The 21,602-nt window shown below is 43.1% G+C and overlaps 1 protein-coding gene across 1 annotated transcript in view; it reads right to left on the reverse strand.

Annotated features, from left to right (window-relative positions):
• Positions 1-21,602, reverse strand: part of LOC115057754 (neuropilin-1a-like) — a 57,508-nt gene that overhangs the window by 16,935 nt on the left and 18,971 nt on the right. The window contains exons 3-6 of the mRNA XM_029524952.1: positions 20,603-20,784; positions 14,989-15,216; positions 12,523-12,693; positions 8,309-8,475 (exon numbers count right to left, since the gene is read on the reverse strand). Coding sequence (XP_029380812.1) covers positions 8,309-8,475; positions 12,523-12,693; positions 14,989-15,216; positions 20,603-20,784 — 748 coding nt within the window. The remainder of the gene's footprint in view (positions 1-8,308; positions 8,476-12,522; positions 12,694-14,988; positions 15,217-20,602; positions 20,785-21,602) is intronic.

The raw sequence follows: 21,602 nt of genomic DNA on the forward strand, positions 1-21,602 counted from the left end.
GAAAAACCAGACAGACAGTAAATGAGAAAAACCACTTAAAGGAAATACACAGACGCAAACGGATTTTGCAGATTTTGCAGCCTGATTAAAAGCGAACCTGCTCAGGCATGAAGTTGCTTTTGTTCTAAACTGATCTTAAAGTGAATCAAAAAGAACAGAGGGGAGATTTTTATTTATTTCTTTGGTGCTTTCTTCTTTAACATTTGAAGCAAGATGAAGTCACTTATCATTGACATTAAAAAAACATCATCCTACAGATGCTACATGTGATTCTGTGCTGTCCCAAGTTTCACAGCAGGACGCTGGAGACACTACAAAGATCTTTACAGGAACATTATTCAGAGTCTATATTTCACTACTAAACAGCTGACAAGTGTTGTGAATAATGAGCTCGCTCCTAAATCCTTTTCTCCTCAGATGAGCCTCTTAAACACGATGAGATGAGGTGCCGACAGAATTTTACAGCTTTTAAAATCCTCTCAGACATTCTGGTGTCTGGAGGGAACGGAGCATCTTATTTTCCTGAGCGTGTTCAATAACGATATAAATATGAATCAACAGAACAGAGCATTTATATTTATATGAAAGTAATATGAAGAAATTCTAAATGAAAAGCTGAGACGTGTTATTATTGAAGACCTGTAGAAACAGTAGATTTATGCTCATTTTCTGTGAAAAAGAGTGCGTTATGATACCTGCACCAGTTAACTGAACACAATCATTCATTAATCAATCGATATTTATTTTCTCATTTCCTGGTTCTGCTTAATTTGGGTGACTGCACGATCGGTGAGGCGGTCCGATACAACCCCTGTTGTTAGAAAGCTATTTGGGTGTGAGACCAGAATCAGCCAAGCAGGGACTGATATGGAGCTGTAACATTAGCGGGCTCACTAATTAACTGAGTTTGTTTTATTTATTTTTTCTTAATTAGAAGATTCATGAATCCAATTCTTATTGAAGTCACAGAACAGAGTCATTTCACTGCAGCAGGTGACGGCAGAAATGATCCAGCTGATGGAGTCAGCAGCTGCAGACGGAGGATGATAACTGTTTCCTGCAGAATCGGCTTCACGAGATTAAAGGCATGATACAAAGGCTCAGCCTCAGTGATCACTAACCTGGAAAGCAGATTGGAGGACACTTGAGGCTCCATCACGCTCTTTAGCAGACATTTCATCTCATTGTTAGAGATGCGTTTGTTAAAAAGAAAAAAAAAAAAAAAATCAGTTTTTATCAGAAGACCCAACAGCTGGACCAGCCGTGACCCCTGACCCCAGAGTCTGTGTCACTGACAGACAATAATAATCAATAAAGAAGAAGCAGAAGCTTCAGACGGGAAATTATAAAACCTGACACCGAAAAAAAGAGAACTGCTTCCTGATGGAACGGAACATAAACACACGCGTTCGGATGTACGACGTTAGCCGGCGAAGCAACAGAAACACAGACAGACGTTTCCAGCTGCGTCCCAAAGACACGTCGTCACGGTGATCATGTGATTTACATCATGAGTTAAACTGAAACGTGTCGAGTCGACGAGTCGCTGAGGTTGAACAAGGACATCCTGAGATACTGAAGAGTGTGTGACGTTACACTCATTTACTGCACACCAGGCTCCGTGTGTGTGTGAACCGGCTCAGTACCAATTTTACGGTTGTCCGCCCGCATCACTAATGACTAGTGTGTGACCTGTGTGTGTTTGTGGCCGTGTGTGTGTATTTGTAATCCTCTAGGTGAAGAGGTTGTGATAGACCAACAACAGATCTTCTGAGACTCACTGAGACCGAGGGTGAACACACACACACACACACACACACACACACACACGTACAAACTATCCAGATGAGTCAGATAAATGTCACACGTCTTCCTTTATTACTGCACATCTATGAACTTAATGAGCAGCACTGAGGGGCCTTTCCTGCCCTGAGTTTTGACTGCCAGGCAACACAGGGCTGCAGCTATCGACATTTTACTCCACAGTTTCTCATGCTGTCATTATGAGAGAGGCAGTAAAGACGAACAGCTGAAATCATTCAGATAAACTTATTATCAATAATTGATACTGATCCTCCAGTCTGACTGTGGTCAAGCTGAACAGGAATGTTTTTCGAAATGCAAAACTGGTAATGACTCATAAAGAGCCAAAAAGCTTCAGTCTGTGGACATGAACTGGGACAAACCAAAGCAGCTGGCAGACATGAAGTCGACAGAGTGCAGTTTTAAGACCTTGTGCGATTTTTGTATCTGGATTTAGACTGGAGCTGTTGAAAAAAAGAAACAGCGACTCCATCTCTCATGTTGACGTTTTCTTCCTCATGAATAAGGTTTTAAAGTCAAACATCTCTGAAAACCAAACTGCCTGCGTTTGAATGTAATTCCTCTGTTTGATTGTATGACTAGACAGACCAAACTAGATTTCTTGTGTCTGATTGAGTTAAAACACTCACAGCTAGCTCACACACAAAGCCACAGCTCTTGGGACACGCTTCAAACTAAAAATGGAAACTGCTTTGGCTTCGTTTTTTAGTTGAACACAGAAGAGATAACACTGGGCACCTTGTTCTCTCCCCACTTTTTTTTTTTTAATCATCGTTGTGGTATTAACTTGTGATCATCTTCAGTTTGCCAGCAGTTTCACTTGTTCAAAGAAATCCTTCAACCACGCGACTCCAAATGAAATTACAGCGACATTATCAAGTCTCGTGGCTACACTTCTTTCCAGATTCTCATGAAATTATCATCTAAGGACCAAAGAACAGATTAATAAAAAAACGACGTGCTCAGATGGTTGAGGCATTTTTATCTCACAGCGTTCAGAAACAAGGCGGTTTCAAAGTGCTTGAAAAGAAAAAGATAAAGAAGGAAGATTACTGACAAAGATAGCCATTATCAAAGATAACAGGAAGCCTTAGAATGGGCTTTTTAAAGAAATGCTAAAACTTATCTGTATTTAAGATTCCACAGATAGTTATCATATTAACTTCCTCCGAACTGTTGAAGCATCACAAGTACAATCTATTTATGTTCGTCTCTGTGTATTAAATGAAGGGTCGCTGTGTCTGACTTCTGACTCCACTTCAACTGAACCAAATTGGTTGTTTGTTGAGTTTGGAAATTATCAGTTGTGCACCAAAATACACTCTACGCTTCAGTATGTGGGAAGCTTGTGTAATATGTGGTGTTTCATTGTGCGACCACAGAGGCGCTGTGATAGTGGAGTGTTATTTAACGTTTCTGAGAGCAGAGAGGGAAATATCTGACTGACAGGGGACCCCTGGGAAACCAGGTTTTCTGGTAGTGCCCGCCGTCGTTCCCAGCTGCGTTCTCATCTGATTCCCACGAGACGCACCCCCTCAAACACTGCGCTCGCTGTCTGTGACAAACAAACGCATCGTGCATGGGAGGTTGTGTTGTGAAACAAGTTAATTTCTCTTAATTGCATCAAAGAAATGGGATGCCACGTCATGAAACAGTGACTTTCACTCTTCATTTTCCCGAAAACTATTCAACAGCGACGCTGGCTGTGTTCCTGGTTCAGCCGGAATATTTCTGTTTTATTGTTTAGTATGAAGGTCCTGAAGGCTGTAAATATCCAGTACTTCACAAGGAAAAGAATAAATTGAGTCTTTCATGAGAATCAAAGAGCACATGTTGCTTGCTGAAGCACATATTTCATGTCCACACAGGGAGACTTCACTTTTCTGCAGTGTCAAACAGAAAGTCACTGCTTCGCTCAGCTCCGTCAGAGTAAACAAACTATTTTCACCAACATTTGGTTAGATGTTGATTCGAGTAAAAGGCCAAACGTCATCTTAATTTCAACGTCTGACTGATGAGTGTTTGATGTTTTCATTGTTTGAATTATTAATGTTAGATATTCTTTCTTTAGTTGAAGGAGAAAGGGAAGCCAGACAGGAAGTGAAGGACGGAGTCCAACCTGCTGCTTAGGGATCTCTAGATAACTTGGTATTAGAATATTCAAATGTTATAACAACAAATTTGAGTTTAGCTTTTGGAAACTTGGACTTGAGGGATTTAAAATGTGAAATGGTGTCGTGACCGGAGCCTTTACAGTAATCTATTAAACAGCCGTCAGGGTCATTACATGACTCTGTAGCCAAAACTCCATTTTCCAGACGTCCTCCACCAAATGGCGAAGGCTAACTGCTCTTCCATCTTCTAATTACTCAACACTTGGCAGTGTCTGCATTGATGCCACAGAAAATTATCACACTTAGGGCTTTTTAATGAAAGGAAAAAGATGCAGGAAGGGAACGTAATTCAGTCTGAGTGTGGCGAAATGAGACTGAACAAAAACACTGCCACTTCCTGCCAAAACAGGATGCTGCTCTGACAGTGAGCTTCAGTTCCTCAGTTCTTTCTGCGGGTTCAGTGTTAAGACAGCCTTGTTCCCTGAGATCCAATGGAAGAGCAGAGGGAGAGAAAAACTCTTCATTACACGTGAAAGTTTCTTCACAAGAGCATGTTAGAGTTCATGACTTGACTGATGTCCCGTCCATGCTGACGGGACGTTTGCTTGTCGTCGTATTTCACTCATATTTTAGTTTGATTTGTTTGGGGAAGTTGTCACTTTCATTTGATAATTTTCTTGTATGCATTTAAAAATGCATTTTTTTTTATTTTTTTTTTTAAACTTTTACCTGAAATCTGTTAGTAATCATTCTTGTTTTAACTGTTAAAAATCCATCATCGAATTCTAAAACAGCACCCTGGGATAAGTTTCTCATTTCTGAATCACTACTTTCAGATTCATTCTGCAGCTTTCCTCCTAAAACAAGTGACATGCGAATTAAAACTTCTTAAAATTATGTTCATGTTCAAATAGTGACAATAACAAAATTGTTTCTCACAGTGATGAATTCCACAACTAAGACGAGCTACACAGGTCGTGAAATGAATTAAAAGCTGTCGGGAACGGTTTAAAAAATGAATCCAAATATCTAAAACTCTACGTGACAGAAAGGAAACCGGAGAACATATAGTTTCTGGTAAGAGAGCTGAATCATCGTCGGTTTGGCCCTTTAAGTTTAAAAGACACGCTAATGTTTTTATTTGGAACTTTAACATGATTATATATCTGCTGAGTGACTTTTATAACTGCAGGGCCCTTAAAATCTTATTACACAATTTCTAAATGACTCTGGCACTGATGAAAGTACTTCCTTTTAGCAGCCTTGACATTTTAATCCAAAATGAGTCCAACGCTAATTAGCTCTTCTTGGTTTGGGGGCTTTGTTTTCTGTGATGAATGACATCGCTCACATTTTATCACCTTTTGGCTCTCTTTATGTGCAAAGACACTGATTTCCCTCGGTTACTGGGATTTCCCAGATTTCCGCCAAAAGGTCTGCTCCAGAATGTGACACTCTGTAATGCTTTTTGGAGGATCTTTTGTCTTGCACCCAAATGTGTTCTCCAGATGCACAACGCTCCGCTCTTCCTGGTGGCGTCAAATAGATCCTGAAGACAAACAGCAGGCCGTCTATAAATACCTGAAGTCTGGAGGGAAGGAAGCCTTTCCTGGACTGACGTCACGGTTCAATAACAAGTCAGTTTACTGCAACTTCTGCAGATACACCAACTGACCGTCGGAGCTTGAATGCAGTTTTTGAAGCACCAAATGCTTCTTGTTTTTGTATCTGAGATTTATCTTTTATCATTTCCACACGAACACAAAGACATTTAAAGCCCAACTGAAACGGGAATTCTTCTGTTACACCTTACTTGGCTAAAACTATTTTACAAATACGGACAAATTCTGCTACAATTCAAATATGCAACATGCTGATGTAATGAGTCACCGCAGTGCAAAATATGATTACAAATTTATCATAAAGCAAGATAATGAGCTCACCGTCTGCCGCCATCCAAATTGCCACTGGGTAACATCACCCTGACAACATTATAAATAGTAACCTGAAAATAGTATCAATAAAATATGAATGCCTTTCAATGAATAATAGAGGTGTTTGCAGCCGAAGAGACAGGCATGAAAGAATTAACTAAGTCATAATTTTCTTCCAAAGTAAGATGAATGGGAAGCCATAAGGCAAACCATGCTGTGCCGAGTTGGCCACGCACCACATTTAATCAAATAAAATGGAATATTCTGCTCACAAAAACCACCAGTCATAACTCAAATGCCCGAGTCTGAGGGTGAGCAACAGCTCCGGTCCTGAGGCCATAAATCACTGTGGCAGGGGGATGTTCTGACCAACAAAGCTTCAGCTGAACGGGAGAGGAGCGCACACACACACAGAGAAATGTGTTCTCACACAAACTGAACCAGACCCAGCAGCGTCTCGCCTCGGGCTGCAGGAGAGAGAGTGCGTGACCGAGAGGTCGCTGGTGCAAATCTCATGATTGGTGAGCCGAGCGAGGAGCGCTGTCACCTCCATCAGTATCTACGGCCGGCGTGTCATGATGGAAACCGGCGGAGCACGAGCTCAGCGCAGGGAAACCGCTGAGGAGGCACATCCCCTCTCTGCAAACCGCACCAGGTGGTTTACGTCTCCACTTTTTTGTTACGCTTTTGCTGTTACTGTAATTGTGGTAATGGCTGTAATAAGAAGTTTAAAAAAGCTCTTTTATCAAATGAAACCAAAAAAAAATCTGATTCTGCACAGACGGGAGTTTGGTTTGGGAGCTGGCAGAGTCAGGCACACCAGGGTGGAGCTGTGCTACAGTGAAGTCAGTCAACAATACTTGGTTTGCTGTGAACAGTCAGTCAGAATATTAAAAAGCATGACTGAGTTGCCAAACATCCACCACAGACGACTTTGGGTGGGCAGATTTTTCACCAGAGAAATGCAGAAACCTTCCCTGACCTGAACTTTGGCCACTGGAGGAGAATTAAAACAATGAAAATAAACAAACACACTAGAAACGACCACCCCACCCACTGTGTGTGTTGTTGTATTTGTGTGTCCATCAGGCAAAGAGGTGCAGGGTTAGGGTTAGGGTTATATCATTTGAAACGTTTCAAACGTGTAGCATTACATACTGTTAGACTGAAGTTCCTGCATGAACCAAACGAATGGTCGAACTGAAATTATCCAATCACATCTCTGAAAACAACAGAAAAACAAACAAAAAACGATTGTCTTGGGCCAAGTCGGTTAGAATAAACAACTGTAGACAGACAACAGAAAAAGATGGAAGGGAAAATATGATGTGGAGATATTTTAGTTCAGCCCATTCCTACAAAAGTGACGTCTGTTCTGACACTAAATGAACAAAAATGTAATATTCCTGGAGCTTTGAAAGCAGTAAGGCATTAACCAGAGTTACCCCCCCCAGTAGCTAAAAGACGTCCCCAGACAGACAATAGAGAGACCCTTCAGCTAATGGAGCGCTGAGGCCGTCCCTCCGTCTGCTTCCTGCTCTAACCCCCACAGGAAGGAAGCGAGGGGCATTGTGAGACTTCCTCTATGAGTTCCTTCACCGGACAATGGGACAGTCCACCTCACCGAGCATCAAGTTTCTGTGGTCCAAACCAGATTAGGAAAAGGCGCGGTCTTGTTGCTTATTTACAAATCCCTGCTGTCGGGTCTCCAGGAGCCTGAAGTGTTGCGAATGATCAAACCCCATGATCAAATTTTAACCAATCAGATTCTATCTGAACATGATGGACCACAGTCCACAGTCCATAAAATGTAAAATAATATGTATTATCAATCTGCATAATGCAGAATGACGGTCTGCTGCCACGTGAGCATGTATGTTTAAATTCACTGATCCATAATGGAGAAGCCTGCAGAGTAAATAAACGGCTGATGAGGCCTTCTTTGTTGGCATTGAACATGACTCAGGACCCTGAAACCATGTTTTTCTCAAGCAGAAAAATATATCGAACACGCTTAAAGAAATGAAACAACGTCCTTTTCTGTTTCCACACTCACTGACTACAGGGTTCATTGTCAGACTTCACATTGAAGATTAGAGATGACAACTGTGCTGTGGAGGTAGGTCCTGATAAATAATTTATACTGGCTTATTTTTCTTTTCTCTGAGCTGAATCCCTGGAACGTGCAGAGAAGTTGTACAAATGAGTGAACAATATTCAGAACAAGATCTCAGAGGTATCATCAGGTTCATCCTGAGGAACTCTGTTTCTCCTTGAGCAGCAATCTGACATCATTTCATTTTTCCAGATGACTTATAGATGTTCTGGTACTCGACCGTCCTGATCTCATCCCCTCGTCATATCCTCCCGTGTATTCGTTATTAGTTGCAGCTTCGTAAATGAGTTAAAACAAAAACAGAAATGGAAGAAACGGACCTGAATCCACTCCCTGATGGTGTCGTCTGAGGGCGTCCAGCCGTTCTCCTGGTAGTTGAGTCGGGAGCGTTCAGGGGACCAGTTGGAGTTGTACTGGGAGGAGGCGCTAATCTGCTCTGAAGAAATTTCCCCTGACTCCATGCCCAGCGGCTCCATACAGGCAAAATCTGCAAAAGACAGAAAAACCTCATTACCAGGAGTTCATCAGACCTGAATACTCGGTGCTGCGGAACAGAAAATGTTTCCCTGAGCTTTTATTTAATTTCTCCTTTTGTATTGATGGTTATATCTCCCAAAAGGATTTCTGTCTTAGCCAATGTCACGACACAATTAACTTTTGAGATGTTGTCATCCTCACTAGGAGCCCACTTGGATCAATTTCCAAACCGCAGCCACCTTCGTCTGGGAGATATATTAAACATATGTCACTGTGCAGAAGACTGAGATGCTGCTCTGTGACAGATTTGTACCTAAACATCATTCCACTGCACTTGAATTATGGGGAGATCTTTTTCGTTATCACAACCATCCTAACCGCCCATTTAATACGGATTTAAAAAGGCTATTTCACAGATAGTTAGCTGGGTGAGCTGAATTTTGCTCCCCTCATTTTTGCTGCTAATGGCTGAATTTATCATTCAGCTCCAAAGAAACACCTCAAGTTCAAGCCATAAATCTGTGTGGGAAAAGAGCTCATTTTGTCTCTGAGAAACAAGTGAGCAGTGTGATTAGAGTGTCGCCCAGACGTTATAAAGTGTGCGTCCGTGCTCCCTGCTGGGCAGTCAGTCAGCGAAGCTAAGGGGCTCTGTGGTGGCGGCAGCTTGGTTCACAGTTCGGTCTCCACGCGCAGCACAAACGCACAAACTGATGCATCTGTAAAGCATTTACACTTTGACTAAAACCTCCAACAGACAAACGACTTCTATTCAAGTTTAGACCCTGAAACACTTTAAACCTCACTGATTCAAACCCAATGCACTGGAGTACATTTTCAAAATAATAAAAATCAAACAGCTGTCCAAACTGCTAAAAATCCCATAAGGAACGACTTTTAACTTTAACTCCCAGCTGTCGGATGGCTCTTCTCTGACAGGCGGCTTCAACTAATGATTTTCTTCATTATCGATCCATCTGTCAGTAACTTTTTTCCTTTATTTCATTTATTTCACTGCCTCTCAGAACCCAGAGCCGTTTCTAAGAATTGACTTTTTTCTCTTGACCAACACTCGTTTTCAATAAAAGTATACTCAGTCTGCGATTTCAGTTTTTTTAAATGAGAGGATTTGCTGCTTTTCTCTGCCATCAATGAAAAACCTTTAGGACAAACTGCAGACGTCAAAATGGACTCTGGAGGAACAACATTTCTCACTGAAGACTGAAACACAAATCATAATGGAAGCAGCTGTTATCTATGTGAGAGCTTCTAAACTGAGCCTGACCCACACAGACACATTCTGCAGCTAATGTCGTGTGAAGGTTTAATTTAGGTCATGATCTTTATGTGACGGCTGACAAAAACAGTGTTTGAATGACGAAGTGGATGTTTGTATCTGTGAGGAGGCAGGAGAAGGAAGAGGGAGGGGAGCACAAAGAAAACGTGTGTGTGTGTGTGTGTGTGTGTGTTGGCCGCCTGGAGACACACGGTCTGCCAGACTGACACAAACACACACACATACCATTCCACAAATAAATTAGGGAGAAAGTCACCAAAGAGGAGTTTGTGCTCATCCTAAATGTTTGTTAACTTGACAATTTTAAGGGCAAAAAGGAAAAAAGTTTGGGTTCAGAACTTTCGGTCGGTGCCAGAAAACAATGAGAAAGTAGAAAACACTCTGTGAGATTCAGCTGATGCATCAGTTTTCTACTAAACTCTTCTGTTCCTCTTCCTCCCTCAGCTTCTTCATTTTCTCTCTTCTTATTTCCATCCACGACGTGACTCCCAGGTCTCCCTCACAGCAGACACAGGGGACCGGCTTCGGCCCCGTCACCTCCACCTCTCTGTCCAGGAAGAGAAGACGCTCCGGTGCTTCGGCTGATCAAAGGCCCAGCTGGAGGCCGTAAATTCTGTGGCTGTTACCAGAGGTGCTGCTCGAATGGAAGCTCCTCTCTGAAAAAGTGACGAGGCTGAAGGCCCGATGTCGGCGTAAACATCAGCGTAAAGGGAAGACAAACAATGGCAGCCGTCGTAAACAGCCATGTGAGCTGGGGGGACTCTAACTGGCTCTTCTTTTGGAAAACAGTTAAAAGTTCGAGTCTGTTTGGTCAGATTTGTATTTGTTGGCAGACTCGCGCACAATCTGTGTAGCTACTTGCACAAATACTGTACAGCTGCCTGAATATGTGGATGTTTTCTAATTAAAGTGCAATTTCTATTATTTCAAATGAGATGAGATACTCCACAGTCGTTCCCTGATGACCGCTGAGCCCCCCCCACTCCGGTTTATAGCATCAGGGTGATTGTAAAAATTGGAGAAAAGACAATGTGATTCGGTTGTCAAGAGGCTTTAATTCAATCTGCTGAGCTTAGCTGGGGGTCTGAAGCCAAGAGTGTGTGTGTGTGTGTGTGTGTGTGAGAGAGAGACTTGAAGCTACGATAATTAGAGCTTTGTCTAACTCCACTGCAGCTCTTAGTCATCTGAACTAACACTACTGTGTCACATCACATCAACATCAATATCAGACACACACACACACACACACACACTCACACCGATGTCTTCTGCCTACGGCAAGAACAAACAAGAGAAATTACAGAAGTGAAGATAATGACTTTGACCCTCCTGGTGAATTATCTACATACAGATGAGACTAACGTCCTCCGAGTCTGTTCCTGATTTACAGAGTGCTGGTATTGAACGGTGCAGGTTTGGGAACATAATGTTCTAATTATCACTAATTTGTCAAATTAATGGGAAAGCTTTACAATGTGATGCATGTAATGTTAAATCATGTGCAGATCGAGTTTGTGTTTATATATATTTTTTAATGATCTGTGAAAATTCATAAATCTTAATGCTATCTGGATATTTGGACTTCAACTTCAAAGTGGCCTGGATATGAATGAATAACAATAAAGAATAACGTGTTGTGTAGAGTGTCCAAAATCAGTGTGTGCGCTGATGTTATACATTGTTGTAATGTATTCAGTCTTTTTTTAAACAAAGCACTAATCATGACGTGTAACTGGGACACCTCAATCTTCAGAGTAGGCTGCTGCATGCTAACTGATTCTGAGTCTTTAAAATTTAATTTAGAACAGTAAATTCTGTTCATTTCTTCCCAAGTGCCCATGTAAACCACCGGGGCCCTTAAATAAACTGTCAGTACACTCACATTCCAACACAGGAGCGCGAGGGCTCGAGGTCAGCAGAGAGCAAGAACCAGACGGAGGAACATAATTCAAATCTCTGCAGACGGTTTAACCAAAGTAAAATGTGGACGCCGGCAATTCCACTAAATGGAGAAGATCTGGGAAACCTTCATGTGGAGATAATATCAGCAGTTGTAGGTCAAAGTTATGAAAACTACAGGCGTGCCAATTTAAATTCGGTTTGAGCTGAGAGGTAAGATTACATTCACACCATTGTGGAGTTAAATCCAGATCCCGATCCTGATTCTGATGCTTCAACTTGAAAAAGACTTGAATGGAAAAGAAGCTCCAAATGATTCCACAGCTGGCTTCTTCCCGCAGACAGGACGTGTCTCCTAAAAATTACATTTCTATACAACTGTGACAGCTAATCCTTTTAGCAGGAAACACAACCTCTGGCTGGATTATGTTCAGAGGCAATGCTTTTTTATTTTTATTAAATGAATGAAGCATTTTAGCAGCAGCTAAGTGGGCAGGATGTGTTTTGAGCCTGGGCTGGCTGACATCCTGATGAGGTCGAGGCCAGGAGAACGTTTGAGCTTCATCATGAAGAAGGTGATACGACAATATGATCTAGGAGAGATCATTTGTTCTTTTTCTTGGTTGCATCCTGTTAATCCCTGAAAGACACATTCTCGTTCTACTTGCCCTCCTCCCAGGACGTCAGGTCAGGGGTCAGAGGTCGTATAAAGACCAGCACTAGTGATTCGTCCTGAGTGTTTTCAGTTTATGACTGCAAATGTGAATTCAACACAAATGACACAGAAAAGTAACCAGGACATGAACGCTGGTTCTTCCAGATCACAGCCCCCCCCCCGTCCTCCTCATTAATCCAGCTGCTCACCCTCGTCTTCGTGCCCCGGGGGGAGGCTCCTCTCACGGATGGTGTAGTTGGCAGAGAATCCCTCTTTGGCGATGGCGTTGTCAGTGGTGATGGTCATGGACAGGATGCCAGTGTAGGAGATCACTCGGCCCGGGGAGGTCTGGCCACAGTACCTGCCAATGTGTGGACCCACTGGGGTGGGACCAGAGGGAACGAGGAGGTATGAAGGAGACGGAGTGAAAAGAAAAAGGGAATGAGGGATGAAGAGGAGAAAAAGGAGAACATCAGCTTCCTCATTCATCAACTGCAGTGTTTTGATTATTAACCCGCCCGACTGTCCACAAGCAAAGACTCACAAGCTTGACATTTGTGTTTCAAAGCAATAAAAAATGTTTTTAATGGCCGAACACGAATCAAAAAGGTGGAGAGACTTGATTACTCTTATAAATCAACTTTCAGGGATTTTTGTGTAAAACACGACGTAGTCTGTTACTAATTACGGGGAAAACATTCTAATTTTAAATCCAGATAAATATGAATGTATTACTCATTAATTATGTGAACTTTGTTTTTCATTCCTTGAATCTCATGCATGATGAATTTCACACTTTTGGATGCAAATTTGTTTGTATGATTAATTCCACTAAATAATTAGAATTCATTAACCAGAAGCGCTGCCTCTGTTTTCCCAGTAAAAACTGTGTCCAGTTCTTCTGAAAAAAATTCTTGGAAATTACGGAGCTGAAAAATAAAAAGCGGGGCCAAAAACAATCCGAATAACAAAAGACATGTTACCCAACTTCCAACCTGAATGGTTAAAAATGAAGCTAATCAGGCAGCTGTTTGGGTTTTTATCTCTTAAGAGAAGAGGCGCAGAGCATAAACTAAGAGGCACAACGTGGCTAAAATCTCCCGTTACAACCCGATTTTCTTACGAGCACAAACAGCGACAGACTGTTTGATGTCTGAACGCTGAGCGCCGCTGATGTCGCCGCCTGCCCACAGCGTGCTGCCCACTTCATCCTGTTCTTATCAGGCAGAAACAATGCCAGGCTTGTGGTGCCTCCTGTTTGGTAGAGATACTGTATCTGCAGCCTCTCGAGGACTGAAGGAGGGAACGTTCAGCCCAGAATAAAATTACACATGTCACAAAAACAAAATGTACACTTTTCCACCGTTTTCTTTCGGCCCTGGAACACTGAGCGCCAGTAATCTGGTGAATTATTGGTAACAGCTTTCAGAAGGTAGTCGACAGTCTTTCTTCAGCCTTTATCTGGTTGCTCTGAGGTTATGGCACCATGTACGGTGGCCCTGAAGGTTGAGAAGCTGTTGATAGAAGACGTTTTGCAGAAGCCCCCCCCCTAAAAAAAAAAGCTCCAGTTATGATATCTATAATGTTTTTGTTAGGTTTTTTTTTTAAACAAAAGCAGTTGAACAAATGCAAAATCTAAATCAAATTGAAATATTACAAGCTTGGATGATTGTTTTAGTTTTTTTTTTTTTTTCACCCATCAAAAGAATAAGGAGTCATTTCTTTTTGCAGAGCTGATGCACGTCTCAAAGAAAACAGCAGTGCATGATGGGAATGCCTGATATTAACATTGCGAAAGTGCCTGATGAGGATGAAAGACTACATTCAGGTCTTCACCCTGCTGCAGGGACGCTTTGTTATCTGCACCGATACACACGTTGGCTCAGCAAACAGGCTCTATAGCATCACACGCAGAAATAGTGCACGCACATGCATTCATGCAAACATACACACCTGAATGCACACACACACACGCGCACACACACAGATCGTTTGACAGGAACAGCTCTGGCATGTTATGTATGCTGGCACAGCTTTAAAGTGTATGTCACTGTCTGTCTACCTGTGCCAGTCTTTGTCTCCCCCATATTCCCATGCCACCCCCGCCCCCCTCCCTCCCTGGCAGTGACCAGGCAAAGCTTTGGGCACAGCGGCGAGTATTGTGGGCGTCCTGGCAGCCTGCTCAGGCCTGTCCGAGGCATGTAGCTCTCACCATTATTTGTGCACTGTGCGGCTAATTAGGCAACAATAGGAGCAGAGACACACGGCCCAAATGCAGGGACGTGAGAACGTGGAACAGGCTGCATCGTCTTCATTCGTGTGCAGAGTTGATTTCTCCGACTGGAGGAAACTCTCTACGTGTGAACACAGACGGGTGGGTTTGGAGTAAAACACCTGAACGCAGCAGAGCCTGCTCTGAGCTCCAGGACGTTCGAGGAACAGCCGGGCTGCAACTCATCTTATATGTAACTAATTAAGAGTAACGAGGACTGTTCTTCACAGTTTTAAAGTGAGGAGTTTCCTTCGGCATGTTTTAGTTTGATAGGCCGTGATACTGAAAGGTTTTTGGATTTGATTGAATATGCTTTTTCAACAGATGTTTCCTGTGACTTCAAATGAAAATGGTTATTGGCATTATTATTATTCCTTTTTTAACTCTTCATCTTCATCGTCACCTGCAGGGAAGCCATCCCAGATCTCCAGCCAGTCGTACCGGCAGAGGGCGCCCGGCGGAGGCGTGGTGTCGGGCTCCATGTCGAAGCTGTCGAACTCCACCACGATCTCCGACATCTTTGGGGCGAAGATCATGAAGGTGCAGTCCAGGTTGTTGGGGTACTTCTCGGGGAAGCCTGGGGTCTTGATGATGCCCCGGGGAGCCGTGAAGTTTCTGGAACATTCTGGGCCTGTGAGTGGAGAAGATAAGGGTGAGTTTGGAAGAGTGTCAAGGTTTGTTTGGACAAAGTGAGTAATCCTGGCTTGGACAGAGGTGTGAACTCTCAGGGGTCAGAGGGCGCTGAGGGGTCACTCTCTGTTCTCGACATCACTGTCACTTTGAGTACGACTTCCCTTCTTTTTTTTTGTTATTACAAATAGAAGTGTCTTCGACAGAATGGAACTGAAAAAAAAAAAAAACACTGCAGGATTACACAAAGAAATCTTGCCTTTCCAGGTTCTCCGTGATTTAAGTTTGTACACAAGCCAATTTATTTTTTTTTAAGATGTTTTCCTAGAAGAAAATGGACATTATGGAGATGCAGTCTCCATAATGTCCAAAACTTCAGTGCAGAGATTCTCTCATTTAGTCTCATTTCCTGCTCATATTCGACAAAACAGTTTTTTCCTCCAAGGCTTTTTTTTGTCTGATGAAATAAAGGGACAATAACAAAACAAACAAACAAACAACATCTGATTTAAATAAAGCAGAGTGATTTGAGCTGAGTTTCTCAGACACACCAGACTCAGTGTCTTCCAAATAAACACAACCTTTGTTTTGCTGACAAAACTTATGTCATCTCCGTCCAATCAGACTCACTTCGCTGTGATTGGTGCCCTCCCTGGTTGGAGCCAGTTGTGTTTGTGTTGTGACTGAGGTGGGGGGGGGGGTTAACTGGTATTTATTAACTGTCCCAGACACTGAGAGGCTGTTTACAGCGACTGATGTTGGTCAACAAACAGCAACAAGCACACACACACACACATATATACACTCACTGACAAACAAAAACAAACCTATTAGCTCATTAGATTCGAACAAATGCACACACATGCTGCCCCACATAGTCAGTCAACCATATCTGATTTTGGCAGCAGATGAGTTCCTGAAATCCTTTAATAGGAGACATCACAACCAAATATCATCATCTGATAATGTTGGTGGCTCAGTCAAACTGGCTTCCACAGATAAATCTCTGCAGCTCCTTGAAAGCATCACATGCTGCAGATCGCAGGATAGCATTAAAGCTCACAAACTCCCAAAGCTTGAAAAGTGAAATGAAATTTCATGAAACAAAAAAAACGACATGTGACATTCACTGTGCAAACAGAGCGGCTGGCTAACAACTGTTCATCTTTCCATCATGATTCAGTCAGCCTGTGGCCGTTCGCACCTCGATTGTGTTAAAGTGACAAGATGGAAGCTACGACACGGTGAGTGATGTGTGTCGGATGAAGACGGCGTGAGGCGCGGACGAGGGTCAAACATCCCTCGGAGGCGCCGATGGTGTGTGTCTGTGTGTAGCCAGGCCAGATGTGACCTGCACATTATCTGAGCATGCCTGTAAATCCGTACGCAGACACACACACACACACACACTCCAGAGAACCCCTCGCTGTTGACACAGGTGGTGTCATTAAAAGGGCCACATGATGAATGACATGGAAGAATGAGCGACGAGAGATGAGGGAGGGGTCGATGCTGCTCAGCTGGCACATTTTCAAATTTGTATGTGTGTCTGTGTGTGTGGGTTTGTGTTTGTGATGTTTTGCTGGGCTGCTTAAATCTGGGTCAAGAAATCTACTGTACTTCTGTCAAGGTCAGAAATTAAAGTTGTTTTTGTCATGTGTCAAAGTGAGAGCTGTCTGCTGAGCTACCACGGGTCAGCTGACTCGCTCGTTCAGCCGCCTGCGATCTGAAAACGAGCAGCTAAACATGTACAGAGTGTTTGAAAATGCTGAGTCCACACAAACCGACTGATGAAGATATTCATGAACCGTCCACCATTTTGTGTCCAAAAAGTTAAAGACATCGCTCTCTCATCTGTCATCCATTCATCTTATTGTTTCTTAGATTTTTTTTATTTATTTTTTTTTTTAACAACAACGCTTCAATCAGCAGCATCTTAAAGTCAACCCCCTCCCTGCTGACCAAACCACTGAGACATGTGTTTCTGGTTTAGGAACCTGCAATAAAAAGGGGGAGCTGAGACAAATATAGTTCCAGGTCACTGAAGAGGCTTCACTTGAGGATCATTTATAAATGATGTGCATTCTGTGGTCAGCCGGAGGGGCGGAGCCAAGGGAGGACTTTGGTTACGACCTCCAAACGCATCATTACCAGGAATGTATGCTGGGACATGACGTACTTCACTCTGCTGTTGTTCTCCTGAGTTTAGCATGCTAATTTATCATGTCCCATCCCTTTCTGTTACCGAGTCACTCTAGCCCTGAAGACGACGGATTATAATCCTCTTGGATTGTAAAATGGCTGGCGGTTAAATTATCAGATGATGATGCTAACGTTAATGATGCACGTTTAGCAAAATTTACAGATTGCTCCTTAAATGTAAAATCTCTCTCCTTTGCTTTTGGCTTCACCATCGCCGTTGCGTTTCTTACCTTTTACGTATGTTGTGTAACTTTTGTTCATTTGTGTTGCTCTGACATTACCGGATATTTTACCAGATAGAGACGGAGAGAAGAATGGTACCATGGAGACAACGAGGGAGGTCTAAATGGAACGTTAGGCTGTTTGTAACCAGAGCCGCGGATCCATTCGGCAGAGAGTCTCAATATGTTGCTCTGACTCTAATGGATTTTAAATGTGGCGAGAAGGAAGGCAGCAACATGGCAGGGGGATTACCTGAATGGCTGTGAGCGCTGTTTTTAACTTGTAGAAGGGTAGAGGACCCATATTCAGGCCAGAGTGCACACAACACGCACACACAACACGCACACACACACACACACACACACACACACACACACACACACAGAGGCGCTCGCTGTCCCAGTTTCAGATCTCCTCTTTGATGCCAGAGTATCCATCTCATCTGCAGGTCACCCCTGTTGCCTCCAAGGACAAACAGCCCATTAGCTAAATGAGCCTGGGGTCCCATGCACCTGCCTGCTGCTCGCTCAACAGCCCACGCACGCACAAACAGACACACAAAGACAGATAAAGGCCCACAGCAACAAAAAAGGAAACAACCAAAAGACGTGTGCACAGATATAGTATGTACACATCCAATAAAGCAGATAACAATATTCTCAAACACACACACACACAAGTAGGAAAACTCGCAGCCTGCTCCTCCGTGTCCGTCCTGCAGCTGACGGAGGAGGAGACATCAGCCGGATGTGATCAACAACAACAGGAAAACCGTCGCTGTGACAAACATAAGCAGCAGCAGCATGTCGTCACTCTCAGACCCGACATCACCTCCATCACTCACAGCAGCACGCCACTAAAACCAACAAAACTCACTTCCACCATCAGATTTCCTGTTCTGGAGCTTCTGATCGTCTTCAGCAGAGGGGATTTGGTCGACACTATAAAACTGAAAACTCTGAAACACTCAGAACAGTTTTTAAATGATTTTTCCACTTTGAAGAATGAGCAGACGCTTTGGTCAGAGTTTTTCATTTTCTCTGCAATGATGGCAGGAAACTGCTACAGTAAAATGCTAAAGGAAGCTTTTAAAGTGACTGCTGAAATCACATCAGAGTGTCTTAAATGAGCATAAAAGTTCATCAGCACCATCACAGGTGTCTCCTACCTCTGAAAGAAATATAGAAAGTTACACTTTCTCTGACAGTAAATAGCAGGTTGACCCTGAATCTTCCACAGCCTGAGAGTCCCAATCAGATCATTTTATTAAAGATCAAAGCTTAAGTATAAATCGCCAGAAATCTTTCAGGCAAATCTGAAAAAATAAGCCAAAATGAAAAATGTTCAGGACCAGCTGATACTTTGCTGACCTACTTTAAAGATTTATTACACTGACTTTCTAATAACATGCTGTCATTCTTCAGTCACGGCTCCACTTCGCACCCTGAAATTAAAGTTGATTCAAGCAGACTTTAAAGTTTAGATATCAGAAGTCGGGCCGCACTTTGTAGTTTAGAGAACAGACAGAGAGCGCTGAGCCTGGAGGAGCTCCGAACTCTGCTGGTATTACCTCCCCACTCCTCATTTAAGTGCACATCCATTTTACAACTGTACAAAACAGGATTCTTCAACATGAATTCACCAGGGGACGGTTATTTCTGGATCCTCTGATTCTCTGAATGGTTATTGCTCTCCGGGGTGTGAACAAAAGAAAAGAAAGAAGAAGAGGAATCTCACATAAAGGCATGTTGTTTTGTTTAGTTTTTTTTTTTTTTAAGCTCATTTATCTCCAGTCTCCTATTGGTGGAAACTGAAGCGGTCACAGGAGACTCGCCGTTTTGGCGGCTACTCAAGTGGAGCCAAGAGGGAAGAGCGGATCACGGACACAGGAGCGAGGTTCCTTCCTTGACAGGCAGTGTTTATGTAAGTCTGTCCTGTGAGCGTCCTGCCCCAGATGGGAATCACTGTTGCTCCGATGCAATTGTGGGTCTATGAGTTTATTTGGCCTGCAGCTTAAAGGTCAGTGTACCAGAGGTCCAGCCGGGGCTGTTTGGACAACATTGGACAACCCGGCAACCCAAATTTGGAAACATCCCTCAGCCTGTTTTAGTCTCCGAGTGCGAGTTATTTTTGTGTCATTAGCAAGATCAACTCTCATTTTGAAACTTTTGGCATGGTTTCTCAGTTATGGTGACACTGAACCTGCCAAAGTCATAAAAACGCTCTTACTGAGGCAATTTGTGTGTTAAACACAGACAATTAGACAAACAGCATTTCTGTTTTCTCTCTCGAATATAAAAGTAAACAAAAAAAAATAAAATAAAAAATAAAAATCACATAAACTGTACCGAGGCATGAAACCAAACACACTTAATCATCATAATTATGCACACACCATTAATTCTGGTATCAGCGGGGCTGAGAATGTTATTATTTAGCGTTTTAGGGTAGAAACGCTCTCCGTTCACACACCCCTCAGTGTTTTGCTGTGGGCGGCTCTCGGCTTTCAGAGGGCAGGATGTTGTCAGCACCAGCAGGGCAGAATCACATCAAACCTTCCTGTGAAGATGAAACCTTATAATCCTCCACCTGCCCAGTTTCCTTGCCCTCTCGTTCCAGAGGTAAAACTCACATTAAGGGCAGGTTTCAGCGAGACAGATTCTGTGAATGTTGCTGCTGCCCTTCAGCTGCCTCTCCTGAGATACAGTGTGTAACAAGTATTTATGGCATTTTATTTTTCATCAGTTGTGTTAAAGTGATGCATGGCACCGATCTCAAAGCTACAGATCAAACCAGAGTCGTGCAGAAACTTGGCTTCGCTACAATTGAATTTAAATTGGCTGTTTTCCATGAAGCGATTCATCACACTCAGTGGAAAACAGCAGAGCGGCTGCAGCTCTCTGCTTCTGCTCTCATTTAAGCCTTTCAGCTGATGCTGCGCTCCGACGCCAGCGGCCACACACCTGTCTTGAAGACCTCGTAGCGGACGGAGAACCCCGCCCCGTGGGTCTCGTAGTCGGAGACGAACTTGATGAGGAGCTGGCTGCCGCTGGAGATGATCGGGGAAGGCGCGATTTTCCCACAGAACTTTCCCAGCATGGGCGAAAGCTCGTCGCCGCCGTTGTACACCTCCACATAGTCGTACCTGTCGGAGAGAGAGAGAGGAGATACAGGTTCAGGGTTGTGTTGCTGCAGAGTGACTTAGTGCTGAGAACACGAGCTCATAATTGATTTCTACGTGAACCTGTCCCAGAGGATTAGTGGGTGCTGCTGTTGGTTATTTCTACCGTGTTTTATTACACACTTTGCTCGAACGCTCACAGCTGCTGAACATATGCCGGAACAGTAATTGTTGTGCCCGAGTCTAATTTATCTTTGCAGATATTCCTCCAGGCTATCAATGGTTGATTATTGTTAATGCAATAAAAAAACAAACAAACAGGTTATTGCGCTGATTTTACATGCAAAACTCAATTTAAAAGACAAATGTTTAACAGAGAGTTTGTGTTGAGGCTGCTGAAAGACATGATGACGTTTCACTGAGAGGAGTGAAGGATGAACAATATGGAGCTTTAACGCTGAGGAAATCTGGCTGCTGGTGCTTCAGTGATGGAGTATGTTGATTTATTACATTCCCTCACAAAAAGACAAATGAATGTCATGATGTCTCTGAATCTTTAGGGTAGACAGGTTTTTATATAACTGTTCCAAATCTGTGAACTCGATATGTGCTGTGACAAAATGTTAGTGAGATCTGCTTCTCTGATGATACAGACTGAACTGAGGCGTTTCCCAAAGAATACCAGTCTGGTCAGCTGACCGGCTTCGTCTGCCATGTTTTGTCTTCTTGTCCTCAAAGCTGATGCAGGTGTGGGACCCTGAGTCACGGCAGCTGTCTCAAATGAACTATGGAGGGTTTACAGGTTGCAGCGGCAAAAGAGAAATATTTCAGATTTAGCAGCT

Source organism: Echeneis naucrates, chromosome 17 (genome assembly GCF_900963305.1).
Source record: "Echeneis naucrates chromosome 17, fEcheNa1.1, whole genome shotgun sequence".
NCBI lineage: Eukaryota > Metazoa > Chordata > Actinopteri > Carangiformes > Echeneidae > Echeneis > Echeneis naucrates.